The 26,408-nt window shown below is 56.9% G+C and overlaps 10 protein-coding genes across 10 annotated transcripts; 4 read left to right on the top strand and 6 right to left on the bottom strand.

The window, feature by feature from the left end:
- The first annotated feature begins 558 nt into the window (after positions 1 to 558).
- Positions 559 to 880, top strand: B0I36DRAFT_324393 (uncharacterized protein). Its single transcript, XM_046154097.1, has one exon. It carries the CDS (start codon positions 578 to 580, stop codon positions 854 to 856), a length of 279 nt encoding a protein of 92 aa, XP_046013345.1. The 5' UTR covers positions 559 to 577; the 3' UTR covers positions 857 to 880.
- Positions 881 to 2,202: 1,322 nt separating this feature from the next.
- B0I36DRAFT_125499 (uncharacterized protein) lies at positions 2,203 to 3,080 on the bottom strand. Its single transcript, XM_046148110.1, has one exon. The coding sequence runs from the start codon at positions 2,893 to 2,895 to the stop codon at positions 2,431 to 2,433; it is 465 nt and encodes a 154-aa protein (XP_046013346.1). The 5' UTR covers positions 2,896 to 3,080; the 3' UTR covers positions 2,203 to 2,430.
- Positions 3,081 to 4,036: 956 nt separating this feature from the next.
- Positions 4,037 to 5,426, bottom strand: B0I36DRAFT_384390 (S-adenosyl-L-methionine-dependent methyltransferase; the record flags this gene model as incomplete). The annotated part of the gene is made up of 3 exons (XM_046160999.1): positions 4,037 to 4,659; positions 4,784 to 4,871; positions 5,013 to 5,426. The coding sequence occupies 3 exons, from the start codon at positions 5,424 to 5,426 to the stop codon at positions 4,133 to 4,135; spliced, it is 1,029 nt and encodes a 342-aa protein (XP_046013347.1). The 3' UTR covers positions 4,037 to 4,132.
- A 3,421-nt stretch (positions 5,427 to 8,847) lies between these two features.
- Positions 8,848 to 10,824, bottom strand: B0I36DRAFT_324397 (uncharacterized protein). Its single transcript, XM_046154098.1, has one exon. It carries the CDS (start codon positions 10,664 to 10,666, stop codon positions 9,080 to 9,082), a length of 1,587 nt encoding a protein of 528 aa, XP_046013348.1. The 5' UTR covers positions 10,667 to 10,824; the 3' UTR covers positions 8,848 to 9,079.
- Positions 10,825 to 11,070: 246 nt separating this feature from the next.
- On the bottom strand, positions 11,071 to 16,384 carry B0I36DRAFT_324399 (Non-repetitive/WGA-negative nucleoporin C-terminal-domain-containing protein). The gene is made up of 3 exons (XM_046154099.1): positions 15,558 to 16,384; positions 12,297 to 15,442; positions 11,071 to 12,089 (listed from the first exon to the last, which is right to left on the bottom strand). Exons 1-3 carry the CDS (start codon positions 15,919 to 15,921, stop codon positions 11,355 to 11,357), a joined length of 4,245 nt encoding a protein of 1,414 aa, XP_046013349.1. The 5' UTR covers positions 15,922 to 16,384; the 3' UTR covers positions 11,071 to 11,354.
- Positions 16,385 to 16,929: 545 nt separating this feature from the next.
- B0I36DRAFT_242723 (3-ketoacyl-CoA reductase) lies at positions 16,930 to 18,003 on the bottom strand (the record flags this gene model as incomplete). The annotated part of the gene is made up of 2 exons (XM_046149928.1): positions 16,930 to 17,787; positions 17,860 to 18,003. 2 exons carry the CDS (start codon positions 18,001 to 18,003, stop codon positions 16,930 to 16,932), a joined length of 1,002 nt encoding a protein of 333 aa, XP_046013350.1.
- Positions 18,004 to 18,651: 648 nt separating this feature from the next.
- Positions 18,652 to 19,547, top strand: B0I36DRAFT_324401 (uncharacterized protein). The gene is made up of 2 exons (XM_046154100.1): positions 18,652 to 18,827; positions 18,912 to 19,547. Exons 1-2 carry the CDS (start codon positions 18,762 to 18,764, stop codon positions 19,380 to 19,382), a joined length of 537 nt encoding a protein of 178 aa, XP_046013351.1. The 5' UTR covers positions 18,652 to 18,761; the 3' UTR covers positions 19,383 to 19,547.
- On the bottom strand, positions 19,548 to 21,214 carry B0I36DRAFT_324403 (galactose-1-phosphate uridylyltransferase). The gene is made up of 4 exons (XM_046154101.1): positions 20,862 to 21,214; positions 20,744 to 20,795; positions 20,530 to 20,665; positions 19,548 to 20,464 (listed from the first exon to the last, which is right to left on the bottom strand). The coding sequence occupies exons 1-4, from the start codon at positions 20,960 to 20,962 to the stop codon at positions 19,593 to 19,595; spliced, it is 1,161 nt and encodes a 386-aa protein (XP_046013352.1). The 5' UTR covers positions 20,963 to 21,214; the 3' UTR covers positions 19,548 to 19,592.
- A 769-nt stretch (positions 21,215 to 21,983) lies between these two features.
- B0I36DRAFT_324405 (transcriptional adaptor-like protein) lies at positions 21,984 to 24,323 on the top strand. The gene is made up of 2 exons (XM_046154102.1): positions 21,984 to 22,385; positions 22,605 to 24,323. The coding sequence occupies exons 1-2, from the start codon at positions 22,293 to 22,295 to the stop codon at positions 24,078 to 24,080; spliced, it is 1,569 nt and encodes a 522-aa protein (XP_046013353.1). The 5' UTR covers positions 21,984 to 22,292; the 3' UTR covers positions 24,081 to 24,323.
- Positions 24,324 to 25,051: 728 nt separating this feature from the next.
- Positions 25,052 to 26,373, top strand: B0I36DRAFT_324407 (uncharacterized protein). The gene has a single exon (XM_046154103.1). It carries the CDS (start codon positions 25,329 to 25,331, stop codon positions 26,280 to 26,282), a length of 954 nt encoding a protein of 317 aa, XP_046013354.1. The 5' UTR covers positions 25,052 to 25,328; the 3' UTR covers positions 26,283 to 26,373.
- The last annotated feature ends 35 nt before the right edge of the window (positions 26,374 to 26,408 follow it).

Genomic DNA, 26,408 nt, shown 5'->3' on the forward strand with positions numbered 1-26,408 from the left:
TGCGCCCACACCCAGAGCCAGCGCGCGGGTGCGTCCTTGCGCCCCTGAACTAGCCGCGCTAGTCCTCCTCCGGCCCTCCTCTGCTCAACAGCTTCATCAGCAGTCCTGACGATGCCCTCGCCTCCCCCCCGGCACAACGACCCAGCTCCGATCGAGCCAGCGGGTGGGTGCGTGCAAGGGGGCCCGCCTCTCCACACCACCATCGTTGCACCACACGCACCCCGGTCCGTTTCGCGTCCTTACGCACGCTTATGCTTACAGTACGCCCGAGGTGGGGATTGCGACTGTCCACGCACCGCGCCATCACTGGGACGAATATACGACAGAGCACCAGCAGCGTCAGTCATCCAGCAAACGGCCAGGCTTTTAGAGCCTCCGTCGAGACGGCTTTCCAGCGTAAAGGGCGAACCAATCCCATCAGGCCCCGGCCCTTGTCATGCCTCGACTCCCTACACCGTACAGTATTCCCATCGAGTCGACTCCCTTCACAATCGCCGTCACCTTCGCTGAATCGTGTTCCGGCCCTAGGAACACATCATTGGTGTGCGCATCATTGACGCCCGCACGTCCCTTGCACATGAGCCTGCTCGTGCTCAACCTTCTCGACCTTGCTGCTTGGCCAACTCTAATCCACGCCTCTTGCTTCGCGTGGCCACTTAGACTTTTTCGGGCCCCGTCATGTACATTCCAGCGACCGCCGGAGAGTTTCCATCCTCCTCCCATGCCTGCGGACTACGCCGTCTCCTGTAAACTTTGCAAGTCATGGAACAGTCGATATGCCCCGACGAGACACGGCCGGGTCGATCTGCTGGAGCACTTCTTCCAACGCCTGGAGGATCACTTCGCTGCTCCGTGATCGACAGGAAAACCCGCAGGCACCTGGCCAAATCACTGCTCGAGACTGCCGGTTGGCTGACATTCACGACCGCCGAGCCCGCCAGCAGAAGCTCAGCTGTGGAAAGTGACATGGCGCAAGCCCCTGTCCGGCAATGACGCAGCCCCCGCACTGCCAGGCCTGCTTGGGAATGTCCCGCCTTGGCACCCTCTGCGCAGCCGCATTGGTCGTCCCCTTGCTGCCAATCGTCCGCTGTTGCCGCCCATGTGGGCGAATGGCGTCCTGGTGGTGCGGTGGTGCTCGCCTGCCCCAAGATTGGCAACTCGGATAGAATGGGTTACGGCTTTCTGTCAGCTAACGTTAGGCCAAAGCTTGAGCGCCTTTGTCGTTACGCGTAATCTCCCCAGGCAGGGGTCGCAAGAAGTCTATTCGTCGCCACAGAGGCCCGGCCGACCTCCAGTTCTTCCCCCTCGAGCTAGCCTCCATGCTCGTCGCCGCTGTAGCTCCTGCTCAGGGCCGGCAATTGCGCTTCATCTTACGAAGTATTACTGAGAGCTTGAGTAATTAGAATCAAGAACGGCAGCAACGGGGGCCACGCACCTAGAAGACGTTGCGCATGTCTTGGCATTCGGCCTTGCTCTGCCTTTGAAGGACTGTCTTCGCAATGCATACTCGTCACGCGGAGGAAGCATCAGTTGGCTCAAGTGCCTCGTGCTGCAGCTGCCTGTCATACGTGGCAGCACGCGAACTGTTTCCTTGATTTAAAGCTCTTGCCGCGCAAGCTTTCTTGGCGAACACTGCCTTGTGGGACACCCAATCCACCCCATCGGCCTTGACAGTGCCTCGAGGCTTGGTCGTGGCGAATCCGACAGTGCAACAGACAGACGCGTACCCCAGACTTTCAGATGTCTAGGAAGGCTGGCGGAGGCCTCGTGCAGATGCCAACCCCGAATTCCAGGACACTTCATGTCGCGTTCGTGCAGCGTATCAGAAGAGTGGCACCCGTGCTGTGAAGTCCGACAACATGCTCCAAGTAATAGCTGTGTCCCAGAGCCCGCTAGGGCTGGAAGTGGCGCACTCAGCTCTAATGCAGCAGAGGCTGTGTCGGTGCTGGTGTCGGTCAACGTGGCGCCCTCCTCACGCGAGGCAAGTCGTGTTTTCCATTCGCACCATGCACTAGCTATGCGGCTTACGCAGGAGCTATTTCTGGAAGACGGCTCTAGCCTTCACCTGCATTTGAGCAGAATCGAGAGGCTAATCCAAACAGGCCAGCTGCTGACATTTTTCAAGAGGATGAATCAAGGCAAGGCTGATTCCAGTCAGCCTTTGAAGTCGTGAAAGCGGCGTCCATCAGAAGGGTGCAGTAAGGCGCGGAAAGCTGGCCCCCGGTGCAGCTTGCTCAGCCCTGATATTATCCAGCGAATGGGGTACACTCTATAAACCAGGAAGCCTGTTTTTGGCATTGCGCCTCGACTTCTTGAACCCAGCGCCGGGTAAGGATTGCACGAAGCCTTCGACCATTCCCTTCAAAAGTCGGCTTCACGGCATTGGGAACAGCAACTTCATGTCGACTCCCGTGGCAGGTTCGATTCTGTTCACTCTGTCAGTGGAGCCAGTGGACTCTGCAACTTTCTTATTAGCCAGTGCTCGTCTGTCCAGGTTTTCGGCCGGATTCCGGAGCCGGGCCCCAGAAGCCGGTGCCGTTCCTGCTTGCAATTTGCGCATCCTTCTCGTCGCACTGACTGCGCTCGGACAAGTCGGCGATCGTCATCATGGATGATTGACTGGTACGGCGCGATTCCTATTGCGATCCTCCAAAGCGCGATCACGTCCAGTGCACATTCGCTTGCCGTCGGCAGAACAGCGACATGCTGGCATTTCAGGCTTTGTGTCCTTGCAGCGTTGGACCGTCGGCTCACATGGTTTTCTGGCAGTCGATCAAAGTATGGCGCGCTCCTGCTGGAACCTTGCCCCAACGGCCAATGGCTCGTCTGGCAATTGAACACGGGACGTTTTCGTAGCGGTATGGCAGCATATGGCTTTGCAGCCCAAGGACGCATTCGCAGCGGGACAAGGCTCTGCCATCAAGAGGGTCCTAGGGCGATGAGACAAAAATGGTAAGGCTAGGACCAACTTTGCTTTATGCTTCTTTCCTTCTCGGCCGTGCTGACAGGCCACGGCGAAAATGGTTGTTACCGCCACTCCATGTCATCATTACTCGACCTCCCGCTCCGCGCTACGAAAGGGCCCTTCCCTCGATTCAATTCCAACTTATACCGAGACTTGTCGGGTGCCCTGCCTGCATGGGGTAAGGCAGGTCTAGCAATATCGCCACTCCCTTCCGTCGCGGAAGTGGCCGTTGCTCTGGGCGGGAGCGCGCATATCAGCCCGAGATGTCTCACATGTTTCGTGGAAAGGGTTACTCTCCTGCATGATGTCTTGGGCTCCCGGCAACCCCGAGTTCGCTCAGGCCCGCCCAGACAGAATGTGGCAGCCACGAGGGTCAATCACTCTAGCGACAGAGCCGTGTTGCTCATTCAATAGGTTTGAATTCTCCTGCCACAAATTGGCCTTGACTGCCGCGACTGTCCGCCTCATGCTCGAGACACATGCCAAATCGTTCCCGGCGCAACAACCGCGACTCGAGCCGGAACGGCGATGGATTTTCCGACACGGAGCGCCTCCGGCATGTGATCTCGGATGTGACCACGCCATGTCAAAGGCACGCATCTTGACTGTTTGCGGTGCTTGCCATACCTGGCCATGATGGGGAGCAAGAAATTTGTGAAAAGCGTAGTCCTGTGGGGTGTGCGCGTTTTCTATTCACGTGGTAGTTCTCAACAGAAATGTTTGTGTTTACTCTGCGGATAGTGCAATTCCTTTTTTCCTTTTTTTCTTTTTCTTTTTCTTGCTTCATGAAACTCCTGAAATCTCGAAAAATGATGTCACAACGGCTGAGGATAGATTATGTGCAGGTGTTTGCTACCGCGGGGTGTCTTTAGCCACAATCAGCCTCTTGGCTGCCCTCTAACGACATCATCAACGCGGCCTAGAGCAGCTGTACTTGTGGTGTTGATACTGTGACAAGTAGCACATGCTGCATGGCTGCCGCAAAAGCGACAAGTCCACGGTGAAGAGAGCGAGGTTCCGGTAGAAGAATGTCTCCGTTTTGGCCACTTCCCAGAACAATAGACAAATTATATCCCTCATTATATGTGAAAGATCTCGCGCAATCCGCTCAAATACGACACGCAGATGGTCGCACGCACGCACGCACGCAGCAGCCCCAGCCGTCACTCAAGGACCAGGCTTCCTACCCGTCGCCACAACCATTGTCCACTCGAGCTCCCACGCCTGTCCGCCATGCCTCTGGTCCAGGAACCGCTCCACGTAGCCCAGCAGGCCCCCCTCCTCCCCTTTTTCCTTGAGCTCGGCCTCGACCCGCGACCGCGTGGAGTCGCTCCAGTACGTCCCCGTAACCATCCTGACCATCATCCCGAACCGCTCCACGGCGTCCGCGCCCGACAGGCACGCGCTCTTGTGCGGGAGCAGCCGGACCCGGACGTCCTCGAAGCCGTGCTTGGCCTCGAGCTGGTCCCGCACGCCGTCGGCCTCGGCCCACTCGGGGCGGTTGTTGACCGTCATGGGGATCTTGGCCGGGAGCGGGGGCTCCGGGGTGAAGGAGAGGATGGGAGGGGCAGAGGAGGAGGAGGAGGAGGAAAGAGAGGAGAGGGCCGCGAGGAGGTCGTCCGTCCAGCCCTTTGTGGTTGAGTGCATTGTTGTGATGCCTATGACTCCGTTGGGCTTGAGGAGGGATTTTGTGGCTGTTTTTTTTTTTTTAACAATGGGTGGTGTTAGCGTTAGTCGTGAGCGGCGTGAGCGGAGGGAGATTATCTCACTCGAAATAGGGCACTCAAGAAAGGAGGGGGGAGTTTGAAAGTGACGGACCTGTCAGTACGGCGTCTGGGTCTGGGATGATGTGCATTGCGAAGTTGACGGTGGAGTAGTCGAATGAGTTTTCCGGCAGTCCGGGGTTCTGAGTTTGAGAGAGAGGGCTTAGCATCGCGTTCTGGATTCTGGTCCTCAACAACAACCTTCTTTCGTGCAAATGGCTTATGAACCTAAAGAAATAACACGGACAAGATGTGCCATTCTGGAGTGGAAAAATGCAACTCACCTGCGCATCGAGGACCGCGGTTTCGACACCAACCCAGCCCTCGATACTGGCTCGTTGCTTGAGAATGTCCACGAGATTCCCATTCACATCCGCGCACAGGACGCGGCTCTTGGCCAGCACGTCCTTGGGCAGCTCCTCCTGCAGCACGCCGGCGATCAGGCCAGGCCCGCAGGCGTTGTCGAGCAAGGAGAACGGCTCGAACTGGGTCTTCTGTACTAGTGCTGCAGCCGGCGAAGGATCCGGGGAGGAGGAGGATGGTGGTGCCGGCTCTGGGATCAGGCCCATCTGCGCAAGTAGTACGGTGCCGGGATACTTCATGATGGCCTCGCCCGAGGCGATCATCTTGACTGCGGCAGTGTCTAGCCCGGCTGCGAAGGCGGCGAACTCGGCATTGAGGGCTTTGTTGTGAGCCATGTTTGCTGCGGTAAGGTCTGGTGGCGAAGCACGCGAGGTTCTTTTGGTGGTGATGGTGGTGGTGTTGGAAAAGCAAAGCAGCTGGACCAGGGCAGCGCGGGAGCAGCAGTTGTTGTTCCGAGGCTCAAGAGTTGTGGTCAGACACAAGCTATCATGCAAATATATATCAATGTCCTTTCAAGTGGTAGTACATTGAGCCCGTGCCTTGGAATGGTGGCCATCCGGGTGCACCGACGCCCGGAGCCATCGCCATTAATTGTCGCCGGAAAGTCTCCGCTGTACACCATTCGGCGACTAAAGAACACCACTCGCCACTGAAGCCAGGCACTATACCAGATACGCCAGGATGTGATCGCTGCGCTTCCAATTCCTCAGCCAATGAATCCGTGTGTAGAAACGCAATGCGCAACATTCATTGGGGCCCAGGCCGGTAATATCACGATTCGCCTCTCTCACTGCTCAAGTTTGTCGTTGCTTTGGCTGCTGGGTTCATGTTCACTGGGATTGGTGGAGACACGCCCCTCCTACCGCTTTGGGGAATCTCACAACTCGTGGATTAAACTCGCGCAACACCAGCAGCAGGCTTGCTGCAAGCATGGGTCGCATGCGCGTTGTGGATCATTGAGTTCCCAGTCAAGGCCTGTGTGCTCTTGTTTTCAGATGAACAAGCTGAATAAGGTGAATGACTGTGCAAGCTTACCAGGCAAAGGTTTGAAGAATCGCTCGGGCGCAGCCATCGCCGCCATCACCCAAGCTGACGGAATAAAACAAGTCTTACGATACTAAGGTCATGCATTTGTCACGCCTCTTATTCTCGCAGATTGATTTAAAACTTTTTTCAATTTCGATGCTCAAAAACTAAAACCAAATGGGAACATACCCTTTCCTCCCGAGCCATTGAAAACTCCAACATCATGTTTTTGTCAACTGGATAAATGCCAATCAGCAGACCATTTCCATACCCGACGATACCATTATGCAGAGAACTCGCCCCAAAAAAAGAACCCGAAACTCCAAATCAATCCATCTCAATCTATTCCATGACCTGTCTTCGTCTCGTCGTCAAAGTCGTCGTGTCTTCTCGCCCAGGCTAAAGCCTTTTTCTTGTCCGCGTTGCTGTTCCGAAGTTTTCCACCTAATATCTCGCTGCTCTGTGCTATTGGCAGCTGGTTATGCGTGGCAGTCGTCGTCAATCACATCTCCCCGCGCCTTCGAGGCTGGGGGAGGACAGAGAGCTATTGGCCAGGCACTCGAGGCTGTCCGCCATGCTGGGTGCCTCGCTCGCATGTCCCGGGCTGGAGGGTGGTGGCGGTGGTGTGGTGGTAGAGTTGGGGACGAGGACCCAGTCCGTCTCTCCGCTCGTGCGGCCAGAACCGGGATGTGGCGTGGGTTGGCGGACAGGAGCCCAGTCCGAGTCGTCCGAGCTCATGCTGGGCAGCGACGGCGAGATCCGGACGACGCGAGGGATGGCGGCGGTAGAGTTGGTCGTGCTTGAGGCGCTTGGGATCACGTAGTCGTCGTCGTCGTCGTCGTTTGTTGAGTCCACTCGCTGTGAGTCGTCCGACGATTCGCTTCCGACTTGATGCCAAGGATATGGCGATGGTGCGCGGGCCCGCTTCCATGTTGTGTTTGGGTGTCCGCAAGAGGGAATGTCGGAGGCACAAGGCATGAAGCGCACCATGTGAGGTGTGGTAGTTGTCGAGGCCTCGGAAGCAGGATAGACACTGGCTTCAGACTCAGGTCTAGCAGCGTCATCGTCGTCGTCGTTGCCGTACTCCTCGTTGCTGTTGTTGTCGTCTTCTTGGTCGTAGCCGTCGTCGTTGTTGTCGCTGTCGTCATCGTTGCTGGCGGCTGCAGCCAAAATGGACGCTTCGCCGAACGGGAACGAAGGGTCCTGGCTGCGGTACGACTGCACGACGCCGTAGAAACCAGGCAGGTCGAGAATCTCCCGGAAGTGGCGCTGAACGGCGGCAAGGTGCTGCTTGTGGCGGTCCTCGAGGACGGTGGTGAGATTCCGGACGTTGGCCTCGCGGCCCTCGACGCTGGTCTCGCGGCGCACAATGTCCCTCTCTTGGTCCTCGAGGTCTCTCTCGCGCCGGGCGAGCCGGCCTTGGAACTCGACGAGCCGCTCCTGTCTGAGGACAAGCTGGCGGTGCTGCTCGCGCAAGTAGTTGAAGCGCGACTCGAAGTGCTCTTGCGCCTCGCCTTGAAGTCGAATGAAGCGGACCTCGCGGTGGACTTGTTGCCAGTGGAGCTCCTGGAGCTTCTGTTTGTTGTCGAGATACTCCTGGTACCAGATGTGCAGCTGCCGGTGCATGGTGGCATTGCCGGCTTCGGCCCGGATGGCGGCGACGAGGCGCTCGCTGACTCGCTCGCGGTTCTCGAGGACCTGGTGCCAGGCCCGTCTGATGTATGCGGCCGTCTCGGCCTCGTGCTGGGCCATGGCGCATGGGAGAACGTGTCGGTGTGCAGCTATACAGACTGTGGACATGGTACAAGTCCACGGCTCGGTCGTTTGTGGATTGCTCGGCGAAGCCTGGGAAGTGGTCGGGGACGCCATGATGAAAATATCTGATAGTGTATCTGTGATGGAGGGCAGTTGTATGGCTTGACAGATAGGTTTGTGGGAGGCTGTTGTGAAGATGGTGGACGGCAGATCTTGTGCTTGAGGAAGTATTGAAGAGTTGTTGTAGTGGACCAGTCGTGGTTGATAGCTGGAGGATGCGAGATGGGTTTGATACCTCTGAGTGCTTCGGAATGAATGCCTTTGGTCTGACCAGCTTAATCTCAGGGGTGAGGAGCAGAAGAAAGCAGGGGAGGATGGGCTGCTTATATCTCTGGGGGGGAAGTGATGACAGCATCTCCGAAGCGGTTTTGTGTTCTTTCTCCGAAACATGAAGTTGGACCTCGCCAGAGAGATTTGCTTGGTACACCTCCCGCATGCCAGATAGGACACAAGGCTGTAGCATTTCGGAGTTTGGTCGAACATGTCAGCTTCACATTGAGTTACCAGGCATTTCAGACTCGATTGCAGTATCACGGTCCTGCAAAGGCGCAAACAACTCCACGAGCTCTCGTATGAACCGGAGCGACAACATCATGTCAAACTACGTGAAAACAGTGCGCATGCATGCTCATGGCTGCGGCGCAGACTGGGCCACGGCTGGCCAGTCTATCTCCGCTAGGCACGCTATGCCAGTGAGCCCAGATATCTGGCCCACCCGGCTCAGGCACAAAAAGAGAGCGCCAGCCCAAACCCGATCGTGGTTACAGCCATGAGCATGAGCTGATGGAGTTCGCCTGCTGGTCCGATGGCAGCACGGTCTCGCAACAGCTCTTAAGCGCGTAAAAGAAGACTACAAGTCTCCCTGTCGTGCCCGACCGTCCTGCACTTTTACGACAGATCTCAACCTCCAAGTCATTCTCGGCAACAGATACACACGCCCTCTTTATTTATTTTTGAAACGTCTAGAGATCTATAATGACCCTGAGCCCCGTTTGACCTCCCAGGCTCTGCTTCTTGTGGTTGCAAACAGCAGTGTTTGAACAGATCAAGGCTACCCCACGGATGCCCCCAAAACTCTTTTCTTCCGACCTTTTAATTCATTGGACCACCATCGGACCTCATTGTACACGCATCTAAATCCCACAGACTACTTCTTCTGCGCACCACCCTTCATCTCTTCCTTCATCTGGCTCTTGATCCGGGTGACCGTGCCAGAACCGCCATAGACAAGCGCCGTATAGATCATGGCCACGCTCGCACCGGCGTTGAGGATCTTGAGAGCCTGTTCGCCGTTGGTGATGCCACCGGTAGCAAAGATGACCTTGGGAGTGTCTGCCTGCTTGCCGAGTAGACTCGTGGGTCCGTTGTTCTTGGCTGTGGGCGCCTTGTCCTCCACCATTCCTGTCAACGTGCCTTCGATGGCTGCGAGGCTCGAGTCCACAGCCTCCTTGTCTATAGTGTCCTGGTGCCTGACCTGCCGCGAGTAGCTGTCGAGCATCTTGCGATACCGACCAACCAGGTTCAACGTGCGGTCGAACATCATGGGCCCGGAGTACCCGCCCGTCTCGGTCATGGTCCTGGCATCCTGCTGATCGAGCTTTACTCCGGGAGGGATGACACCGGCTCTGTCTCTCGTAGTGTTGCCCACAATCACGCCGTCCACGCCGCTAGAGAAGATGGCCTGTACGATGCCCTGCATCTGCGACTCGTCGTCCTCGTCCGGTGACACTTTCACCATGACCTTGGGTTTCGTCTTGCGATCTGCGCGACGAGCCTCGTTCACGACAGCGCTAAGGATCTTGCTGAGCGGCTCGACAGCCTGGAGGTCGCGCAGGCCAGGGGTGTTGGGGCTGCTGACGTTGACGACGAGCACGTCGGCGTACTTGGCCAGGCGCTCGACGCAGTAGACATAGTCGCGCGAGACCTCCTCGACGTTGCTGCCGTCAGTGTCCTTGTTCTTGGCGATCTGCACAAGTAGCATGCGCCCAGGCAGAAGACTTCCTGGTGGCACGTTGGCCTCGCCATTGAGCACGCTCTCCTCGTCAAGGCCTATCGACTTGGCGTACAGGCGCACACGCTCGCGCAGCTTCATGGCCATATGGTCGGCGCCATGCGAGTTCAGGCCATAGCGATTGATCAGCCCGTCAATGCCAGGCACGCGGAACATGCGAGGCCTGGGGTTACCAGGCTGGGCGAGGGGGGTGCAGCCGCCAACCTCGACGACGCCTGCGCCAAGGGCAAACAGGGCATCCGGAATCTGCGCGTGTTTGTCGAGGCCGGCTGATATTCCAATGGGGTTTCTGAGGTCGTCGCCGAAGACTGAGACGGACAGCTCGGGGCCATCCGCGGAGCTAGAGCGCTCACGAGGGTTGAGTTTGAGATCGTAGAGCGTGCCAAGCGCCGAGACAGCTATGTTGTGACCATCTTCAGCGTCCGGGAAGATGACGCGGAGGGCCGGCGGCACGACGTAGCGGTGGATGAAGGATCTGGTGTCGGTGACGTAGAGATATACAACGAAGCCGGAAAGGGCGATCGAGGTGGACCACAGGGCAACCTTGAGGCGCGAGAGAGGCAGCGACTCGGCACTGGACGACGATGCATAACGGCGGGGGCCGGAGGGCAGCAGCTGGCTGGGGCGACTGAGATGCTGGCGAGCGGCGAATGTCGGGCGTGGCCTGGCGGAGGCCAACGCGGTCGGGACGAGGCGTCCAGCGAGCCGATTGCTGGAGGCCATGATGGGCGGGCAGGCGCTGGTGACTGTGCTCACAGCATGAAGTGTGCAATGTCGTACGGAGCCGTTCCGCGCTGTGCAATTGATGTCGTCAAAGGCACTGCGGAGTGTTGTGTGATGTCAGGTCGAGCGAGGCCGTCAGTCGCCAAGGCATGCACGGCTGGCCAATTGCCAAAAAGTAGCTCTAGCGCAAGCGCGACACAATTGAGGCAGTGGCGATCCCTGTGGGGGCGGGCCGGGTGCCGCATCGGCCTGCCAGCTTCAGGCTGCCCAACAACCACTGCCCGCATCGAGAATTAAGCTTCTTCAAAAACCCCCGACTTTCAGAACACTGATAATTGTGCAACACAATTGTGCCATTGGCCGATCTTCATGCTCAAATATGCACATAGCCAGACAACCTTGAGCATCGTAACAAGATTGATAATTAATCCAACCCATCGGACAAGGCATTTCATTGTCCCATCATGACTATCAACAACTTCATCAAATGTATCACAAGTCTTTGTACACTGACCCCGGCCTCCAAATACGCCAGCTCTAGTATAATCCCACACGCAGAACACTGATTAATTCTGCCCTCTTGCCCAACGCCCTCCACATCTCGCGGAGAGATCTCTTGGTATCGACTGATCCGCCGCAGGCGTAGTGAGGAAAATTCGCCGACACGGCGCTCTTCATGCAAGGCATCTCAGTAGAAGCCTCTGCTTTGGCGCATGCCACCAAGGCTGAGGCCCTCAATGAAGCCCTGCAACGCCCTCTTTGTCTGACGGACCTGCATCTGCAAATCACGGATGTTCATGCCGCCCTCGTTGTTGCCTTGTGCCGTCGCCATCCACTGCTCACACTCCCCAACGAGCTCACCAACCCAGGGATCAAGCCTGGCATCAGCACGGCCCGCCCGGCTCAGCTCGTTCATCCACCGTCCAATCGCGAAGCAGATCCATTCAATGAGTCGGCTCCGCGCAGCGCCCCGGAAGGGAACCTCCTGAGCCTCAAACATCTGCTCCAGCACCCGTACAACCAGATCGTAGCTCACACCCAGGTTAAGGAAGAGCACAATCGGCCAGTTGACGTCAGCACCAATGCGCTGGTCCTGGCCGCCCTCGTAGGCATATGCGCAGACCTCGGGCAGAAGGGTGGGCACCGGGAAGATGAAAGAATCGTTGCTGGAACGATGGCAGACATCCTGGATCTTGTTGACCAGCGCCTCGTATGGCTGAGGAGGCGCATCGTCCCCAGAACCCTGGTGGCCTGGTCGTCTCGCTTCGTACTCGGCCCACTGTTCTTGCACCTCCTCATGCGTGTTGGCTATGAGAGCAGTCCATGTCTGCGCGATCGTGGCGGCGTTCCGGAAGTCGGCGGCATGGAATATGATCAGACAGAGGTCATAGTAGGACGCCTGGTCGGCATAGTCATTGTACAACTGCGATACGAGTTAGCTAGCGCCACGCAAGTATCGAAAGAAAATTAACCAGCAAGGAGGAATTGCAGATCCCGGTCAGACAATGAGATTATTACGTGTATCAGCACCCGCAGTTACGCGTATGAGTGAGCTGGGTAAGCGTAGTGTGGTCATCATTGGGAAAGCCGATTGTTCATCACGCAAGCATGTCATGCATAGCAGACTTACCGAAGACAGATCCCGAATAGGGCCGTTCAGTTCTGCCACGATGTCATTGCGCCGTTCCGTCAGTCGGGGGTCAATGCGCAGCCTTTCGAGTAGATCGTCTTGAATATGCGCGACCTCGAGAAGCTCGCTGACTTGGTGGTTCAGATATTGTTGCTCTTGGCGGCCGACATCAGCGGTCATAACGCTGGCATTCGTCTTGGCGCGGCTCAGGAGCATGAGTCGGTCCTTGATCGACAGCTCAAACTCGGAGTTGGCAATCTGGAACTGGACCTTGGCAGCCTCGTAAAACAAGCCTCTCATGGTGTAGAACCGACACAGAAGGTCAGCATGTTCGACGCTCTGCGCAGCCAGCCGGCGAAGGAACGTTGTCACGTGCTGGGACTCGATCGACAAGAGCCTGTCCGTCCAGCCCTGCTCCAAATACCAGTCATACAGGTCAAAATGGAAAACCTCATCCGTGGAGTCATTGACGACATCGTATGCCTCAGCCCGCTTCGTGCCAAGCAGCGTTGGCTTGCCGTCGACAGACTCCGGCTCTCGGCTTGACGCCACGTCCAAGTCTTGGAGAACGTGATGAATGAGGTTGTAGCAGGACTTGCGGTCGTCGAATGCTTTCGCCCGGCTGTCGTTGGAGGGCTTGCCATCGTTGACCCATGACAAGGCTGTGTTGCCCCGGTCCTTCTCGTTGGCGACAGTCAAGCAAAGCTGGATCGCGCCGGCATAGTATCGCAGGTTGATGTATTGTGACACGGCAGACTCGAGATTAGCTTGCGTCAGACTAGATGCAACCTTTTGGAAGAGCTTTAGACTCTCGTGAAGCAATGTGCGGGAAGTGTTTGGGTTGATAGTAGGTTCCGAAGCCCGCTTGAGCTGCTCCTGTGCCTTGAAGATGACAACATCGTCAGGGCTGCAGAAGCTTCCGCACTTCCTGCGAAGCGCATCAGCTACAGTCTCAACATTCGATCCGTTCTCAATGTTGCGGTTGACAATAGCCTTAACGAGCACCTTGGCTAGGTCTTTGCCGGAGGACTGAGAGAACAGGCGCTCATATGTAAGGTCCTTGAGCTGTTGCTGGGCGTCTTCACCCAGGCGAGTGAAGATGTCAACCACCCGCTCATCGAAGAGAGTAGTCACGAAGGAGATGCCCTCGGTGATGCCAGTCATCAGCACCTCCAGAGCATGCATGGCCTGGTGCTCTCCCTGGAAAGCGAGTTCTTCCTGCTTGTTGGCAGCTCTTTGCAGATCTGCTGGACCAGACAGGCCCTGGATGAACGCTCGGTTGTCGTCCAGGAACTTCCTGAGCCCTTCAACGCTCTCCTGCGTGGCCTTGAGCTTCGAGATCGGGACAGCACTGTCGATGACAAGGGCTCCAGTCGCATTGGCGCCGATGGCAATAACTCTAGAGTTCCACAAAGACCGGACAAGGCGGCTCAGGTATAGGCTAAGGGCAGAGTGTCGTGAAGATGGGCGAACCATGTCGATAGTGGCAACTTGTCCGTCTTGCTCTGGCAATGTCGGATTGCCTCCAAAGACGGTAAAGACCTGCTTGGCTCGGTCAACGGTCGCCTGGTCGACAGCGCCACGGTTGGACCCCCCTTGGCGACACGCAACCGCCAGGGCAGACGTGATGGTCTCGACGCGACCGTATGATGTTTGGAACCTGTTGACCTCGGCTTTGAGTCCTTCCTCGCCGGCTGCAGCGCGGATGGCGGTGGCGAAAATCTCGACCAGGCGCCTGCGGCGGATGACATGCACACCAGTGTTGGTGAGAATGGCAAACTCGCTGCTGTGTGGCTCGTCAAACTGCACTGCCAATTCATTACCGAAGCCGAGTGGCCGTCCTGAGGCGGCGAAGGGCTTCGAGATCAAGCCGACATCCTCGACAGTGCTACCCACATCGATCCAGTTGGCATGCTCATAGTAACGCAATCCTTGAGTCCGGCTTGTGTTCTTAATGCGTCCGCTATCGGGAGCAGAGGCGAACACGGCGTGCTCGCCGGGCTTCTGCGGAGTAACGACAAAGTCCAGGAAGTACCCAGGCGCGAAGCGGATGCCCTTAGAGCTGATTTCAAGTGCTCGTGATCTCACATCTACGGGCTCGTTGTAGCCAAAAGGATCAGTCCTTGTTGACCGCTGCTGTGGGTTCTCTGGTGGTGGGAACTTGATCGACTGCAATTGCATGCTCTGAGGGGCAGATGTCGAAGAGCTCATCATGTACGAAGACGCACTTGTGGCACTCATGAACAGGCGACAGCCGCTGTCCGTGAGGGCCATCAGATGCACCTTGGCATCCTCCACTGCCGAGATGGGACTGATGGAGACGATGTTCATGCGCTCTGTCAGCAATGGCGAGACGACACTCAGGGCGTGGGCAATGTCGCGCAGGAAGTCGTTTTTCGTCTTCTCGATCACCTTGGTGAGCTTGTCTGGTCCCTCGATGAAGTATGTCCTAACCGTGGAGATACTGGAGAGCGTATATAGGAGATTTCTCGAGTTGTCAACAACGATCGACACAATGCGCTCGTTGGTGGCTTTACCCCAGATCATCTGCGACGGATTCGGCACAACAGCCGCCCAGCCAGGTGAGGAGTGGTTGATCTTGCTCGTCCTACTTGAAAACCACTTTTCTTCCTGCTGGTAGAACAGCTCATGCACATCACTATCGAATCGTCCAGTGAAGAAGATTCGGCCGCCGGAAGTGGCTGATATCTCGCAAGCCTCGATGCCTCGAAGCGGAAGCGTCATACGTGTGCCGTAGAGCTCGACGGATTGCGCTCCACTAGGCGTGCTGGATGCCGAGACACCCAAAAGGAACATGTCGGCTGTCGTGGCCACGACGAGGATATAGTTGATCTTGGGCAGGAAGACGCCAGGTTTAGGAGGAACGAGCTTGACCGCTGTGATGCTGTACTGGTTCTCCTCATACCCAATGAGCTGAGGGTTTGGGTGCGTGTAATCCCAAAGATAGAGGTTGTTGTCGATGGCAACCCAGGCATGATTGAGCTCGGCGAAGAGACCCATCATGGTTGAGACCTGGGCATTGTTGTATTGTGCGAAGACCGCATCGGGTATCGGATACATTGTGGTTTTGTGAAACGGCGCCCATGCAGAGTCGGTGCTTGCAACCTCGTACTCGGAAGAGTGTTCTGGCGGACATTTGTCAGTTGGGATTCTCGCAGAGCTCTGCGCAAGTTGGAATGTGATTAGAACTGCCACGCGGGTCGACAGCTCCATCGTGGAGTGTACAGAGCACAAACTTACGCCGGCAGTACGTATCGAGCTCTGGATAGCTCCTGTCTCTCTCGAGCGCGTTGTTGACGTAAAGCGCCGCCTTCGCCGTTGGCGATTGGGGCAGCGTGCTTTGTGACACAGCGTTCATTGGGTTGGGAGTCTCGGCTGATGGTGTGCCAAAGACCTCGTTGCCACTTTGGCTGACACTGCCGCTCCTCCCTGATATGCTGCTTTGTCGCGTGAGCTGATTACTGGAGGTAATGGATGGCTCGCGGAAGAGGCGGCGGCGGACAGGGTCCTGTTGCGCGGCAGCATTGAAGCGCGACGCGACTGCTGGCGTGTGCAGGAAAGCACCCGGGAGGGCATGCGACGGCGTCGCCTGTGTGAAAGCCATATTGAAGGACGAAAGCTCCGAGGTGGGCGCAACCGCACAGGAGATGAAAGATGATAGGACCACTCCTGACGATTCAGGAGCGACGTTGGCACGACCGAGCAAGCTGCTGGCGGTGGCTGAGAGCGAGGCTTTGACAAGAGCCCACGGCAAGCTGCCGCGACGGTGTTCAGCTCATCAACGGCAATCGCAGTCGTACGGAGTGGTCGAACTTTGATGCAAAGGCGTTGATGAGGCGACGATCAGTCAGGCAGGACGCGAGGATCCGGGCACGAGGGCGGCAGGGCGACAGTCGCCGGGGTGTGTCGCGACCGAGTGACAGCAGTCGGCGAGCAGGCAGTGCCTCCTGGTAGACGTGAGAGAGTGAATGGAAGTGCAGCTGCACGTGCAGAGGAAGTCGTTGGCAGGCGGATGCGATGCGTGACGCAAGGCAAAACAAGCAAGCTAGGAGAGGGCAGCAACAGCGTGAGGCAGCTAGGGCAGCTGTCGGCGCAGGAGGCTGGAAATATTTTTGGGTCGTCCACCCGGAAGAAGCTTGGGCCTGCGCTCCAGGAGTGACGCGCCTGATGCACTCACCACTACGACAACACCGCTATGCCCCTTCAGGCAAATAGTGGAAGCCCTGCCGCCAGCGCCGCCAGCTTCACCCACAGCACGTTGAGATTGCGTCTGCTTTGGCCTCCATTTTTCACAGGCACGTGCATCAGTGACATTCAGCGTGACGGGACATTTTCATGTTGTTTGTATTGAGGCGTTTTGGTACAATGCCCACCCACCTTGGCACTTCCTCAGAGCAGGCACGCGATGCCCGATTGCCGAAACGCTCCATTGAGGCTCCTCTTTCACATCTCACGTCCCGATTTGTGGGTAGTGGCCCCCCCCAGTCCACCACTGCAGCCACTTCGATTATGCACAAAGACTCTCCTGCTGTCTCCGAACCCGCACCGCGAGTTGCAATTCAAAAGGCAGTTGGCATCGTTCGTCCCGTGTCGCGAATCCATAACGTGCATCTTACTCCTGCTTCGCAGCCTCACGAGCAGCCTTCTTGAGGGCCCGCTTGCGAATATCGATGTGCATCTTGAGGTTCTGCTCAATGCCGATCGACGAGCCAGTGCCCACGGTGTTCTCGATAAACCATGCCATTATGGCGTGGCTCCAGTAAGGAGTGTAGGTCGAGGCGGTTTGCTGCCAATCGCCGGTGCCAATCTTTCCGAGCGCAGAACGAACGAAGGCCTTGGGGCCAGGGATCAACAGGTTTGGCTTGCGGACCTTGCTCATGGCCGACACAACCAAGTAGCTGAGGCACAGCTGCACGTCGACCTTGTCGCGGCGAAGCTCCGCAGCGAGGGCGGCAGACCACTGCTGGAGGAATGCCTTGCTGCCCGAGTAAGTGGCCAGGTACGGAGAGGGCATCCAGCCGCCAAAACTGCCCATGGTGAGAATGAGACCACGCTTGCGCTCCTTCATGCCAGGCGCGACAGCCTGTGTGACCTTGAGCGTTCCCAGGCAGTTGATTGTGACAATGTTCTCAAGCTCCTTGCGATCGGTCTCGACAAAGGGAACTGGGATGCTGTGGCTCTGGCCGACGTTGTTGATCAGGATGCCAATGTCGAGGCCGTTGATGGTCTGGGAGAGGCGGGCGTAGTCTTTGTCGCTATCGGCCGCAAAGTCCATGTCGAGCACCTTTGTCTCAAGGCCGGGATACTTGGCCTCGAGCTCGCGGGCGAGGTCTTGGAGCTTGGAGAGAGTTCGGGAGACCAGGACGAGGTTGAAGCCCTTCGAGGCGAGCTGTGTTGCGTACTCCTTGCCAAGGCCGTCCGAAGCTCCAGTGACAACAGCCCAGGTGCCCTTCTTTCCATACTTGCTGAGCTGGTGAAAGCGACGATTCATTAGCTATTCCGCCATACTTTCACATTTGGAGGTAGTTCTCGATCGACGTACGTTGGCTCCCGGGAGGACGAATGCGCTGAGCAGCAGGCGAAGAAAGCCAAAGAGCTTGAAGTAGACCGTGAGGGCACCAACGACTACAAGGGCAGTCTTGGCCCATTCGGGGGTAGCGTCCACGATCTGGCTCAGAACCGTCATTCTGTGTGGTGTGCGAAGTGTCGCGGCTTCGTGGTGAATTGTGTTGGAACAGGCAGAGTGTGGAGGGAGGAGGGCGTCAGGTCTGGTTTCGGCTCCTCAAGAAACAGCTTACCTGCCCGCCCCGCGGAGGCCGGCAGCTTGCTGGCGTCACTTTTTGTTGACTCCACATTGGGGCACAGAGGGCCTGACGTGGCCAATTGGAGCTCTGTGCCTGGCCATCTGCCATGTGAAAGGGGGCCATCCATCCCTCAAACTCCAAGCAGTGTTGAACTGTAGTAATCTGACGATGGCGGAATTCAGAGCAGGGAGATCTCTTGACTGTAGCAAAGCCTAGTGGAACTGACTAAAGAAATGCTACTGGCAGGTCTGCTTTGTTCACGACTCAAGCATGTCATGCTTGGAAAATCTGTTGGACAGTTGAATGCCAATCCTGGCATGAAGGTGTCGAGCCTGAACTTTGGCTCGAAATTGTAGCATTTTCTACCAAGGGGCGGCAGAAGGGTTTTATCAAGATGATGAGAGCACTTGCATTTGCCGCCCAGTCTACATGGACTTCCTTGGGAAGCCCTACTCTATTAGTCACGGCTGGGTGAACAACCACTAGCCTCTCCCTTGGAGTCGGCGCTTTCCGTAGCGTCCGAGGAAGACCCCTAACCCTCGGGGCCCTTTGCAGCCTTCACTTTCGCAGTTGGCAGCCTTCCGAGTCCTCCACCAAGCTGTTCGCCCACAACTGCAATACACAGTCAACAACATCCACAATGGACTTGATCAAGGACTACCTGCCTCCGGCAGATAAGGGCTACCTCCCTTACTACATGCTGACGGTACATATTTCCACCTTTGCCCTTGACCGGCTGTACTGCTCCATTGCACCCGACCGCTAACCTTTCCCCCCTCCACGCCTCTAGCTCTCCCTAATCGCAGTCGGCAACTCCTTCCAGAATTACAAGACCCTGCACTACACACGCCGGCTCTACAACGGGCTCTTCGTCCCCAACAAGTCTCTGCCTGCCGCCAGCGCGACCTTCGCCCCGGCCGACCAGACCAACAAGCTCTCCCCGGCGCCCGGCTCGCCCACCCCTTCCGCGAAGGACGGCCAGCAGTCTGAGGACCAGGTCACCCCGTTGGCCGCGCGCCTGTTCGGCACATACACGCTCATCTCGGCCATTGTGCGCATATACGCGAGCTACAATCTGCACCTGGCCCCCATTTATAACATTGCGTTGTGGACGTACATTGTCGCGGCCCTGCACTTCGGCAGCGAGTGGGCCGTCTTCAAGACGACGCACTTTGGCAAGCCCCTGTTCTTCCCGGCCTTCTTTGCGTCCATCGGCATCACCTGGATGGTCACGCAGCGTGGGTTCTACGTCGAGGTCTAGGAGCCTTCCGAGCCCAGGAGCTAGAGAGATAAAGCTCAAGTCCCACGATGAATCAGCGGTAGATGGTTCATGAGCTTGTAGAGGCCATTGAGATGGTACTTTTGCGGGAGACTGGCATGTAGATTACTCGAGAGAGCAGTTACGACGAAGAATAATATGGAGATATATTTCGGTATATTCTATTCGAGCAAGATCAATCTGCATGCCTGACTACATCTTCTTCCGATACAGCTCGCCGGCACACTCCCGGAGCTTAGCAGCGGCCTGCTCTGGCGTGATGTCACGCTGAGGCTCGGCCAGCAGCTCGTATCCGACCTGGAACTTCTTGACGGTAGCCGACCGCAGCAGCGGCGGGTAAAAGTGCATGTGGAACCAGCTGCTCTCGATCTCATCCTCGGTGCCCTCGAGAGGCGCCTGGTGCATGCCCGCGCTGTACGGGAAGTGCGTCTCAAAGAGGTTGTCGTACCGCCGCGTGATCTCCTGGATGGCGTCGGCAAAGTCGAGACGCTCCTGCGCCGTGAGGTCGACGAGCGCCCGCACGTGACGCTTCGCAATGACGAGGGTCTCGTATGGCCAGAACGCCCACCACGGGCAGACGATCAGGAACGTCTCGTTCTCGTAGATGATGCGCTCCTTCTTCTCGAGCTCGAGCTTGACGTAGTCTTCCAGCAGGTGGCGCCCTCCGTGCTCGGCACGGTACTTGGACATCTGCACCGTCTCCGTGCCAGGCTCCTCGGGCATCGTCGTCGTCGTCCAGATCTGTCCGTGCGGGTGCGGGTTAGAGCAGCCCATCGCGGCGCCCTTGTTCTCGAAGATCTGCATGTACCGCAGCTGTTGTGTCGCCGGGCCGATCTGGCTCTCGGGCGCGGCGGGGGTTTTGAGGAGCTCGAGCTCGGCGGCAACGGCGGACAAGGGGTTCGTCGGGGCGAGGTAGGCGGCGTAAATCCGTGTCCATGTCTCTACGACAGGGACGATCTGCTCGGCAGTCATGTCCGCGAGGGTAACATCGTGCTTTGGCGAGAAAGTGAGGACGAAGCATTTGCCCTTTACGCCCTCGGCGCGGAGAAGGAGCGAGGAAAGGTCTGCACAAGGTAGCCGATTAGACCTCAAAGCACCACATCACAAGTTGGTGAGGGCAGCAACGAACCATTTTCCGAGGGCTCCTCCTTGTAGTCCTGCTGCTGTTCTTTGACGGCGCTGTAGTCGTTGACGAAGACGAATGGCTGGCTGTAATCGGGGTTCGCTTCCCCTTGCGCACGGGGGTTTCTAGGACAGAGGTAGCACTATATAGTTGAGACGGTCAGTATGATTTACAGAGAATCGATGCAAGGGATGTCATCATAGTTCCACCTTGCACGCACCTTGGGATCATATTCTGGCAGCGAAGTCCCCGCCGCAGCTTCCTGCTGACCTCTACGACGGGAGAAACGGGTTAGCAATGCTCGGAGGACCGAGTGTGCGCCTCATACCAGGACTTACTGCCAGGGTCGCTTCGTCCGGTGTGGAGAGACGAGCAGCCACGAGCCCTTGAGCGGGTTGTAGCGACGATGAGAAATGTCGTCGAGAATCTGTTCAGGCATGACGTACGAGTTTGGGCGACCTATGGATCGCCAAACGCAGTCGCAAGCTCTTCAGAGATTTCGTCTAAAGGTTGGAGTGGTCGTGCGTGTAAGCAAACTAGAAAGGAACGGCGACAGGAAGAGGCCGCTAAGAAAGAGTATATTTCTGACCAGAAATCAAGGAAACAAGTTCCAGTCAGCGTGTCAAATTGCGAGGCGCAAACATGTGGACTTTGCGGCGGATCGCGACGTGAGTGGAGGGGTTGCGGTGCTTTGCGCCGGACCCCGGCCTGCTCCACGATCACATGGCGGGGTGTTATTCCCAAGTTCAGACCATCGCCGGCCCCAACGCCGGCGCTATCTGTTGCTAGCTAGCAACGTGAGAAGCTCGTCCACATGGGCTCAGTGTTGCACGTCGAACGCTTCCCAGACGATGCATGCCCTTCCGTGTCGGCCGTGGAGGATTGGACCAGCAGATCCCGCTGGCTCCAAGCGACAAGGCCGGACACGATGGCTGGGCACGCGTCTCAGTAGGGATGACGCAATGTGGCATTGCTTCGCAACAAGATATCCCGAGCCGGAAACCAACACCGTCAGGGGAGGCACGGCCTGTTCTGAACAAGGCACTCGAGAAAGCCCGCAGGCAACGGGATAGGTCTGTAGGTGTTCCAAAGGTCGACTAGCACGAGAGCTTCCCCATCAGTGTCTACTTGAAGCTGGACTGCTCAATGTTCTTCACGAGACTGAGGATCAAAAAATAATGACAGTGTTCACACACGCAAAATCTGTAGTGAATGTTGGCCGTGTTTCGCCGGATCCTCTGAGCACCAAGCCGTCGTGAGAGGATCGTCCTGTGGGCACTAGGTAATATGTGGAGCCTCGCCCTGGCCAGCTGGCTCGCAGCTGTGAGCAGCAGCCTGGTCCCGAGGTGCTTATCCACATTGAACCTGCGACCCGCTAGGACAACATCGAAGACGCGCACTCATTGGATGCTCCACGATGACCGATGCTCCACCTCCACCTCGAGCTGTGCTCCAGCGGGATTGGCTGCGACACGACGAGTCGACCTGGCTGGACTGGAGCCCGCGATGCTGATGAGCCAGTCTGCCTACGACCGCACCGCGACGACACCTATTCCATCAGCACACGCACCACCCAACGACGTTTCCATCGAAACCGTTGCACCCAGCGCATCCAGACTCACTGCGCCACTCGCAAGCACTTTTAGCCCACGATCAAGCAAGCGCTTCCCCTTCTGTCCGCCCTCTGCCCGAATCCACCCTAGCTGTCGAAGTCGCTGCGGCTTCGCGCACCCGAGCCCACCCTGGAAGCGAAGGAGGAGGAAGAGGACATGGGCGTCATCCGCAAGAAGGCGGCCACAAGAGGTGGCGAGGGCGGCGTCAAATATGTCTGCGACGTCTGTTCCGCCGACATCACTTCCACAGTAAGTTGCCTGTTGCCATGCGCGGCAGGTTGCACACTTGCGCGCCGCTCCCACCATGTCCCTCCCTTATCTCCGTTCCGCGGACGGATATACATCGCACCTCTTCCGTAGCTGCGCTCCCACAAGCAGCTCAAAACCACCCTTTCTCCTCCTCATGCATGCGCATCCTAAGCCTCGACAAGCATTTGCTGACCTCCATTCTTTTCCCCCACTCCTTAGGTCCGCATACGATGTGCGCATCCATCCTGCAACGAGTACGACCTGTGTGTTCTCTGCTTCTCGCAGGGTTCGTCCAGCGGGTCGCATCAGCCAGCAACACACCCCTACAAAGTGATTGAGCAGAACTCTTTCCCGATTTTTGACCGCGACTGGGGTGCCGACGAAGAGCTGTTGTTGCTCGAAGGCTGCGAGATCTACGGGCTTGGATCATGGGCCGACATAGCAGACCACATTGGTGGATACCGCAACAAAGATGAGGTGCGCGACCACTACCTCAGCGCATATGTTGAGTCGCCATGTTTTCCGCTGCCGAAGCGATGCCGTCCGACCGACATGGAACTTGCGCAAGAGATCTCCCGTGAAGAATTCCAGGCCCGCAAGAAGAGGCGTATTGAAGAACGCCGGGACGCGCAAAAGAATGCCGCTCCTTTGCCGCCAAAGACCAAGCCGACTGCCAGTGTCCCCTCGTGTCACGAAATCCAGGGCTACATGCCTGGGCGTCTGGAATTTGAGACAGAATACGCAAACGAGGCCGAAGAGGCAGTCCAGCTCATGCAGTTCGACCCCGGCGATGGCATCAATCCACGGACGGGCGAGCTGGAGCCTGAGATGGAGCTCAAGCTCACCGTCATGGACATCTACAATCAGCGCCTGACACAAAGAGTGGAGAGGAAGAAGGTCATCTTTGAGCACAACCTGTTGGAGTACCGGGAGAACATGAAGCTCGAGAAGAAGCGTACGAAAGAAGAGAAGGACCTGGTGAATAGGGCCAAGCCCTTTGGACGCATGATGAACCACGACGATTTCGAGGCGTTCTGCCAGGGGATCGTGGACGAGTTGAATCTGCGGCAAGCCATAACACAACTCCAAGAGTGGAGAAGCCTGCGGATTGGGGACTTGAAGAGTGGCGAAAAGTATGAGCAGGACAAGGTGCAGCGTATACAGAAGAGTGTGCCGATCGGATCAATGGACCGGGAGCGCCTGGCATCTGCGCAGAGAAGCAAGCAAGCAGTGCAGCCTGAGCCACCCAGCGGCGCAGCTACACTCGTTGCGCCGGAGCTGCCTTTCCGTCCTGCCTTGGGAGTTACCACCGCGCAAGGACTGGCCGACTTGGCCAAGGGCGATCTCAAGCCGCTCACGAATGGGCATACAAATGGTGTCACGAATGGCACGGCGAATGGCTCTCGGACCAAATTTGTCTCCCTGCCGATATCGGGCATGCAGCCGCTGCATTTGACGCCAGACACAGCGCCAGACATGCACCTCCTGACGCCCGAGGAAGTTGAGCTGTGCAAGGTATCGCGCCTGCAACCCAAGCCATATCTAATGATCAAGGAGCAGGTGCTCAAAGAAGCACTCAAGGGCAACGGAACGCTGAAGAAGAAACAGGTCAAGGAAATCTGCAAGCTGGATTCCCAGAAGGGAAGCAGGATCTTTGACTTCTTTGTCAATGCAGGCTGGATCGGGAAGGTCTAAAGACCTTGCAGTCGAGTGTTCCAAGCCTTGTATAGCGACAGCCTTGATGTCTCACTTGCACGAAGTAGCTAGTTATCTGCATACGCAGCTCAATACATCGTAGCACCACGAGACTTGTTCTTGACGTTGTGTCCTGTTGTGGTGAAATGCGGCAAATGTACCTAGGTAGTCATTTGGCAGCCCGTTGGCTTTCCCGAACCAGGGAGCGCCCCTTCTCATATTGATCTCCATTTGCTTCGGTGAAGCATCTGGCACTGACCGTGGTGAGCTTGCGCCTGGAGAGCCAGAGCTAGGGGAGGCGTGGTGTGGAAAATGGAGGAAAGTGCGAATTAGGCTCTGGCACTAGACCTTTTGGCGGCTCTTGCCCGCGCTTGCTCTGTGAGGCTTCTTTCCTAACTTGAGACATGCCAGATGCAAACCGGCACGCTAGTCGGCGCCCGCGATATTGTTCTCGACTTAGCTCAACAGTCGGCCGAGTATCCCCCTTTTATGCTTGACAAGCTGGAGCCCGCTAAGCTTCCTAGAACATCTCGTCGCAGCTCCTGCGCGCATCACAAACTCCCGAGAGCCCAGCAAAATTGCTGCAGGGCTGTCATCATTTCAGTCCTTCCTAATAATCCGCCCTCCAGTGATCTAGATCACCGGGCGTTCTCTGCGCGAGGCCGGAGGCCAGTTTCCTGTGCTGCGAACACGATTGTGGGCAACCATGTCCATCTGAGAGTTTGCAAGCATCGGTAAAACGACTACGGCGACACACAAATACTCGCCCACTGTTCGCCTCTATCTCCGGGCATGCTGCAGACACACGACCGCCTCTGTCGGCGGCTCCCCATACCGGTCTTGACAGTTTTGACGCTGGCCTTCATTTCGGCCTGTACCGTGCGCTTCCTTGCTCCTTCGTTGTGGTCCACAGCATACAACAGCGGTCCAATCTGGTCGTCGCGGCCATTCAGCTCAACGCCACAGGCAGGCCGGGGACCAGACGAAGAGGTTGATCTTTCAGATCCGGAAGCACCCTTCATCAGCTGGCCTCTAGCAAGAGTATGCAACGAGACAATATGGGTCGACGGCCTGGTCTTCCTCTGCGACAACAACTCGGGGGGCGTCGGCAATATTCGAAACTACATTCAGACGTGTCTGCGCTATGCCCTTGAGGCAGGCGCAACCGGTCTCGTCATCCCCAAGATCCGGAAGCGCAGTGACAAGAATCTTGCAGATCTTTTCACAGAGTATCTGCCGTTTGAGTACATGTTCGATGAGAACCACTTCCGCCAGGCATTCAGCACATCCTGCCCCCGGATAAGCCTGTATGCCACTGAGAGCGACATTCCGGGGGTGACTTCTGAGACAGAAGTTGAGCTCATAAAACCCCAGAACTTTGGATACCGGGGCGACGGCAATCCAATCGACCAGGACAGGCATACTGATCGTTTCGGCACCAGATTCCGCCAGTGGCTCAAGGATGGGGTCATGCCCGTCAACGGCATGCAGCAGACTGAGCCTAAAACCAGCAACCGAGCCTTCCCAACTGCTGCGAGCCCCAGACTGATCCGATTCGAGTGGGGTGTCATCTGGAATTGGCCGGTCTATCGTGACGGTCCCGAGTTCACCGCGACGTTCGGCAGCATACTCAGATACAACAAAGAGCTGCTCCGTCTTGGCAAGAAAGCCCTCTCGCAGATGCGGCAGCTGTCACAACAGGAAGGCGGGTCAGGAGCGTTCTTGGGCGCACACTTGCGCACCGAAGCAGACGCCTTGGAATTTTGGCCAAAATATCGTCAGCAGGCTGATGCCTATCTGCAGAGAGCTGGCGCAATGGGCTTTCGAGCTGCCTATCTCGCCACCGGCAACGAGACTGAGGCAGCAAGATTCAGTAAAGAGGCAAAGGACGCGGTCGATATGAGAGTATGGACAAAAGAGGAACTGCTGTACGGGAAAGATCTGGATGATTTGATGGCATTGACTTTGGACCAGAGAGCCATCGTTGATGTTCTGATCCTCCTGGGCAGTAACTATTTCGTTGGGGTTATGCCAAGCAGCTTCTCTGTGTACGTTACAATCAAACGGCATCTCCGGATTGATGGCCTCCATATGAGACCGTACAAGGTCGGAACAGAGGGTGACGGATTGTCATATCTTGTGGGAAGTTATCAACGATATTGGGACGAGTGGGTTTTCATGTTTGATGGCATGTGGCCGTAGATATTTCAGCATTTGTGGGATGATTGTGGATTTGGCTCACACTTGCTCAGTAGAAATCTAGATAGTTTTGTTGGTGAAGCTCTATCTCCCTCCACCTGTGACTCATGGATATGCTTTGTGATAGTC

Source organism: Microdochium trichocladiopsis, assembly GCF_020744255.1.
Source record: "Microdochium trichocladiopsis strain MPI-CAGE-CH-0230 chromosome Unknown B0I36scaffold_5, whole genome shotgun sequence".
NCBI classification, from domain to species: domain Eukaryota; kingdom Fungi; phylum Ascomycota; class Sordariomycetes; order Xylariales; family Microdochiaceae; genus Microdochium; species Microdochium trichocladiopsis.

Excerpts from the sequence above, each read along its gene's own strand:
- B0I36DRAFT_324401 (XM_046154100.1), top strand. The coding sequence starts at position 18,762 with ATGGACTTGATCAAGGACTACCTGCCTCCGGCAGATAAGGGCTACCTC. Across the intron at positions 18,828-18,911 it reads TCCCTTACTACATGCTGACG|CTCTCCCTAATCGCAGTCGG; the intron begins GTACATATTTCC and ends CCACGCCTCTAG.
- B0I36DRAFT_324407 (XM_046154103.1), top strand. The coding sequence starts at position 25,329 with ATGTTCGATGAGAACCACTTCCGCCAGGCATTCAGCACATCCTGCCCC.
- B0I36DRAFT_324405 (XM_046154102.1), top strand. The coding sequence starts at position 22,293 with ATGGGCGTCATCCGCAAGAAGGCGGCCACAAGAGGTGGCGAGGGCGGC. Across the intron at positions 22,386-22,604 it reads CCGCCGACATCACTTCCACA|GTCCGCATACGATGTGCGCA; the intron begins GTAAGTTGCCTG and ends CCCACTCCTTAG.
- B0I36DRAFT_324393 (XM_046154097.1), top strand. The coding sequence starts at position 578 with ATGAGCCTGCTCGTGCTCAACCTTCTCGACCTTGCTGCTTGGCCAACT.
- B0I36DRAFT_324399 (XM_046154099.1), bottom strand. The coding sequence starts at position 15,921 with ATGGCTTTCACACAGGCGACGCCGTCGCATGCCCTCCCGGGTGCTTTC. Across the intron at positions 15,443-15,557 it reads GCTCGATACGTACTGCCGGC|AACACTCTTCCGAGTACGAG; the intron begins GTAAGTTTGTGC and ends AATGTCCGCCAG. Across the intron at positions 12,090-12,296 it reads CTATTCGGGATCTGTCTTCG|TTGTACAATGACTATGCCGA; the intron begins GTAAGTCTGCTA and ends CTCGTATCGCAG.
- B0I36DRAFT_125499 (XM_046148110.1), bottom strand. The coding sequence starts at position 2,895 with ATGCGTCCTTGGGCTGCAAAGCCATATGCTGCCATACCGCTACGAAAA.
- B0I36DRAFT_324397 (XM_046154098.1), bottom strand. The coding sequence starts at position 10,666 with ATGGCCTCCAGCAATCGGCTCGCTGGACGCCTCGTCCCGACCGCGTTG.
- B0I36DRAFT_324403 (XM_046154101.1), bottom strand. The coding sequence starts at position 20,962 with ATGCCTGAACAGATTCTCGACGACATTTCTCATCGTCGCTACAACCCG. Across the intron at positions 20,796-20,861 it reads CGGACGAAGCGACCCTGGCA|AGGTCAGCAGGAAGCTGCGG; the intron begins GTAAGTCCTGGT and ends CTCCCGTCGTAG. Across the intron at positions 20,465-20,529 it reads GGAGGAGCCCTCGGAAAATG|ACCTTTCCTCGCTCCTTCTC; the intron begins GTTCGTTGCTGC and ends TACCTTGTGCAG.